Source organism: Chrysochloris asiatica, unplaced genomic scaffold (genome assembly GCF_000296735.1).
Source record: "Chrysochloris asiatica unplaced genomic scaffold, ChrAsi1.0 scaffold00040, whole genome shotgun sequence".
NCBI classification, from domain to species: Eukaryota; Metazoa; Chordata; class Mammalia; order Afrosoricida; family Chrysochloridae; genus Chrysochloris; species Chrysochloris asiatica.
The window spans coordinates 20,029,827-20,035,153 of record NW_006408558.1 but is presented as its reverse complement, the minus strand read 5'-3'; the positions used below and the strand labels follow the sequence as shown (position 1 = coordinate 20,035,153).

Below are 5,327 nucleotides of genomic sequence, written 5' to 3'. Positions count from 1 at the left end.
CTCATTACTTTCAATTGTGCTGCAGGATAATGCACTGGGCCACAGGGTCAGTTTGACCCATAAGGTCGGCTGTTCAAACCCACTAGCTCCTCGGAAACCCTATACCGGGTCGTTTTGGGTCGGAACCGACTCGATGACACATACCAACCACCACAATCTTCTGCTACGTGTAAAGGAATCACGTGGTTAAAAGTGTGTTACGTAGTTGAACGCATGCGCTCCATCCAAGCCATCCCTGGGACCCCACTGTTCTCGTCAACATTTCACCTTTTCATTTCTGGAGGCTGCTGATCCTTCCTACCACCTCCAAGTCGCCCAAATGGAAGAGGCGGGACTAGAACAGAAACCGTGGGGCGCGCTCTCCCGCCCCCGGTTGCGCCTGCGCGTTGTGCTCCCTCCGACTCCTTAAAGCCTTTCCAGCTCGTCTCGGGCTTACCCGCCCAGAGGTTATTCTTCTGTGCTTGTTCTCGGGCGTGCATCCGCGCGCACTTAGGCAGCGCCTGCGCAGAACGACGAGGGAAAGTGCTCCTTAGTGCGGAGCTGGCGCTTGCGCGCTGCGGGCTCCAGGGCCTACCGGCCTGAGGGAGAGGAACGGTGAAGATGGCGGCTGTGGTTGAGAATGTAGTGAAGCTGTGAGTTGTTTCTTTTTCTCCTTGGCCGGGAGGTCTTGGGAGTGGGAGCGGTGCGGGAACGAGGCGAAGGAAGAGCCGCTTCCGGGAAGGCCGTGGTGCGACTCCTAGTGGGGAGGGCCACCGGAGACTCCGGAGGAGACGCTACGCTTCTTTGGAAACTTGTGGAGGCCCTGAGGGGGCAGGAGGGAGCCCCGGACGGGCAACCTCTCTGCGAGACTGGTAGCCCGAGCGCGCCGACAGGGCTGACGACACCCCGAGTATGGCGCCCTTGCCGCCGACGGAAGACGCCCAGTCCCAGGCCCCCTCCTGAGACGCCTTCGCCGGAGGAGCCGGGTGCCGCCGGGCTGACCGTACCTCCGGAGCAACAGGCTCGGAGGCTCTGCGGGGGAGGACCCTCGGGGTCGTGTGTTCCCTGGACGTGCGGAGGCACAGTGTTAGGGACCCCAGACTTAGCAGGGTCTGGGGGAGGGGCTGTGGGGAAGCAGATCCCGAAACGGAAGCGCTGGAGAGCGGGAGTCATTGGGGCCGGCCCCGTCCCAGCCGTCAAAACAACGGGGACTGGGCGGAAGCCGCCCCGACGTCTTCACGTAGCCCGAAGGGATGTCTGGGTGCACAGTCCTGGTCCTAGAGGATACCATTGTGCCGGCCCGATTGCTGGCACAGTGCAGGTTCCAGGGCTTGGGAAAACCGAGGATGACCGGTTAGCTGCGTCCTGTCACTTTAAAGATGCTTTGGGACCTGGTTCGACCCCAGCGCCTCCCAGGGAGTTTTGTAATGGCCCAGTGCCACGTGGGCCAGGGTTGTTGTAAGGTGCCAGTCCAGTGGAGTCCCACTCTGAGCGACCCCTCGGGACAGAGTCGAACTGCCCCCAGAGGGTTTCCTAGGCTGTAATGTACAGGAGCTGACTGCCAGGACTGTCTCCCTCGGAACCACTTGATGGGTTCTAGTCATCAATCCATGTTAGTAGTAGCCTAGAGCTTAACTGTTTGCACCACCAGGGATTCCCCCCCCCCCCTTTTTTTTTTTTTTATTGAATAAATTGGACTTTGCAACGGCAGAGGAAAGTGAAGGGGTAGCTGTCCAGCCAGGGCTTTTGGATTTTGGATGAAAGGTGAAGGTTTGGAACTCCCGTCTGTGTTTGAATCCTGCTCTTCCCAAGAACCTTTTAGAAGGGCACGTTGCTGTTTCTCCTTCCTGCCTGGAGCTTTTTCTTTGAGAAAGCTTTTCCACTTCCATTAAGCTAAGTGCTTTCTCCTCTTGTGGTTCCTTTTTTTTTTTTCTTTCCCTAATAGCTTGCTCTCTGCTCTATCCTGCCGCCCCTTCAGCCTTCCCTCCTCCCAACACCATTGTCTTTCTCTCTGATCTGCCCACTCCACTTTCCCCTCTGCTCTCTCCTGAGGCTGACATTTTCTCAATTTAGAAATGATGATGCTGATCTACCATTTATATAGTTACCTTCCTGACTCAGATGTTCTTTGTTTCCTTGGCCCTTCTCATGGTTAACCCCCCAGCCCCCCATCCTCTTGTAAGGGTAGGTGTTACACAGGTTTCATGCTTCCCAAGAAAGCATCAAAGCTGCTGTTTCCTTAGGATTCTTATTGTACTGGGGAAACATCAGGTTTGCCTAGGTTTTGAGAATTTATATGTAATGAGTTTCCTTCATGCTGGAAAGTCTTGAGGGAAATAGCAGGTAGTTGGTAAAGGAGTGCCTCACCCATTCTCAATAGAGCATTACTTCCCTTTTCTCTTAAAAAAAATTGTGATTAGGAGGGTCACCAGCCAGTGGTCTCTGAGTCTGATAATGGAAAACCGAGTATCTCCGCTTCAGTTCAAGCTCCAGAGGGCTCTGGGCCACAATGAACACATTCCAGGCAGAACTTTCTCTTTAAAAGGTCTCTGTTCTGCTTGTACCATTCTCACCCTGGAAAGAACTGCTTTTTTGGTGCTTCCCTTGATCATGGGGTGCCTGTTTTCTGACAGCTGAGGCTATGCATCCAGATCAGAACATCTTTTCTGACCTGCATCTTGACCTGCAAGAAGATTTTTCCTATTTGCAAATTGTCTGTCCCTCCCAGATGTGCTATCAGAAGTGAAAACAATTCTATGGAGTCTTACCATAAGATAAAAACTCACTGTCCTTGAGTCAAACTCATAGCAACCCTATAGGACAGAGTAGGCCTGCCCCATAGAGTTTGCAAGGCTGTCATCTTTACAGAAGCAGACTGCCACATCTTTGTCCTGCAGAGTGGCTGGTGGGATCAAACTGCTGACCTTTCAGTTAGTAGTAGAGCACTTCAACCACTGTTCCATCATGGTTCCTTCCAGAGTAAGATAGTGGTATACATAACTCTGCCTGCTGATGGATTTGGAAGCCTTCTGAGTTAGACAACAAGATTGGAATGTCTTGCTACAGGAGCCTTGAGCCTTGGTCCTCATCAGACCTCCCCATTTAGATGCTTTATTCAAAGCCTTCTTACCCACTCCAAGTTTGCCACATTCTGAAATGCCACATAGAACATCTCTCATCCATTCCTTCAAACCAATTCCAGCCTCCTTGCTCTTGACTTTGCAGCAGAGCTTCAAACCGATGCTTCCTGGTTCAGTCATAAGCAGCAAAATAGAGTGGAATGATCCTGAATTTATAAAATGTGAGTGAACTGGGATGATAAACAACTGGAAAAATTACTGGTTGACATCCTGCTAGAAAATGTGTGTTGCATCGCAATCACTCACATCTCCTGAATGGTAGAGTAAGAAACAACGGTGTCCTGCTCAAAGATGGTGGAAACAGCGCAGCTTTGAAAGTGTATCGCCCTCCATGGTCCTGGCAATAGTCCAGTCTTCTACATCAGGCTTCTGGAAGGGCTCACTAGACTTTTTCTGAGTCTCCTTCCAGGGATGCAACCTGTAATTTTTCCTGTTCTGGGTGTTTGACTTCACTCAGATTTAAAAAATTCTTATCTGTTCTAATTTTGCTCTATTGGCCATGACTGAACTGGTTCAAACTGGTTTGAAGCCCTGCTTTGCAGCCCTCATCCAGTCTTGCTCTTCCTTCCGTTTGGCTTCCAAGTGTCAGTATCAATTCCCATCAGCAGAAACAAAGGAGCTGCTGCGCTCAGCCTTGTTTATCCAATTTTCCTCTCTGTAGTGAGGACATGGCTGCCTCCTAAAGGCGAGCAAATGTGAGCGAGCCTCTCCCATCTTAAACACAAGATTCGTTCCTGCCTCAGATTGCAGTAATTACAACTCGTTGAATCAGGCCAGACTGTACTTCTGTTGCCGCCACCTCTTGTGTGCAGTACAGGAACATGCTAAGCTGTGCTTTGGTCTCTTATTGTGGTAACTCAGTAATAAAATCCCCTGTGGATCCCAGAGCAGGGTTTCTTGGACTCGTTGAAATTATGGACATAAGCAACAGTGACTTACTCCATCAAGAGTCTCATGTCAGGAGTCTCCCTTGCATTGAATTCCGGTATGTCATAGCTTATCTAGGCCAACCGTCGCAGTCTAGACGTCCAGCCTGAGGTCCATTAAACGTTCACGCTCAAGTGACTTACAACCAACCGACGTCAAGTCTGACTGTATATCTTTCAGGATACTGGAGATACAGCTGGGAAAGAACCCACCTCTGCCTACAGTTCCTTTATTTTAGGGAGGATCAGACGTGAATATGAATTGTTACAGTTAAAGCTCCAGCATTAGAACTCAGAATGCTTAGAGTAAGATTGCTTCCATACATGTGCGTATAACCAGATAATACTTGGACTGGGTAGTTTCCTAGACTTTAAAGCATTTAAAGATTTGCCTTTGCTTTACATTTCAACATGAGCCTTTTGAGTCCAAGCAGGAGAAGTTGTTTCCTGTGTACTGTGGTCGTGTGGGAACGGGAAGGCCTAAGATGGGCCTTGGAGCAAGCCAGTCTCCTATCAGAAATGGCAGTCAGTGAGAAATTGGCTTCAGTTCCTCTGATATAATTATAAAAAAAAAATTTTGGTGTGTTTGTAGGTCTAGTTTCAGGGGAATTCCTTTGGTAGTCTTTATTGGGTATCAGAAAATATTAGTCTTAACCTTCTGTCTAGTTTAACACAGATTTCTAAGGTGTGTTTGATGGGTTACTTGATGAACAGTCTCACTAGTAGGCTGTGACCACCTAAAACTTGGCCGCTTGATTTAAACCTTACTGGCTGAATGTCATCAATTCTAGTCTTTTGTTTTAATAATACTTCCTTGTGAGATCTGAAAGAAAATGTATGGAAGTATCTTTCAGTGTTCAGAACCACTCATATGGAAGGAAGATGTATCTTTGATGAGGCGAGACATCTACAAAGTTAATCTTAACAAACGCATTCAGGACAAAGCGTTGGACCTGAAGAAGAAATAAGCATATCACTCACATGTAGAAGTATTGTTTCCTAAAATTTTACTGACTTTAAATGTATTTATTGAGATTTTTAAAAATAATGACGTATCACTATAAGTTAAATAAAGTTCTAAAGATACAAACAGCAAAGGGATTGAGTTACAGTGTTTGAAGTTAAGTGCAATAGCTTTAGATGTAGAAATACATTGTTGTAAGATGTCATATGAAAATATACAACTCTTACGTGCCCTTTATTTTTTGAAAAATAGAATATTTGTTAGGCCTAGATCAATAATTGTGTACAAAGCCCTAGCATTTTTCTTTTTTTTTTTTTT

The 5,327-nt window shown here is 47.9% G+C and overlaps 1 protein-coding gene across 1 annotated transcript in view; it reads left to right on the top strand.

Moving 5' to 3' along the window:
* Positions 1 to 595: 595 nt before the first annotated feature.
* DPF2 (D4, zinc and double PHD fingers family 2) overlaps positions 596 to 5,327 on the top strand; it is a 15,082-nt gene continuing 10,350 nt past the window's right edge. The window contains exon 1 of the mRNA XM_006860935.1: positions 596 to 632. Coding sequence (XP_006860997.1) covers positions 601 to 632 — 32 coding nt within the window. The 5' untranslated portion in view covers positions 596 to 600. The remainder of the gene's footprint in view (positions 633 to 5,327) is intronic.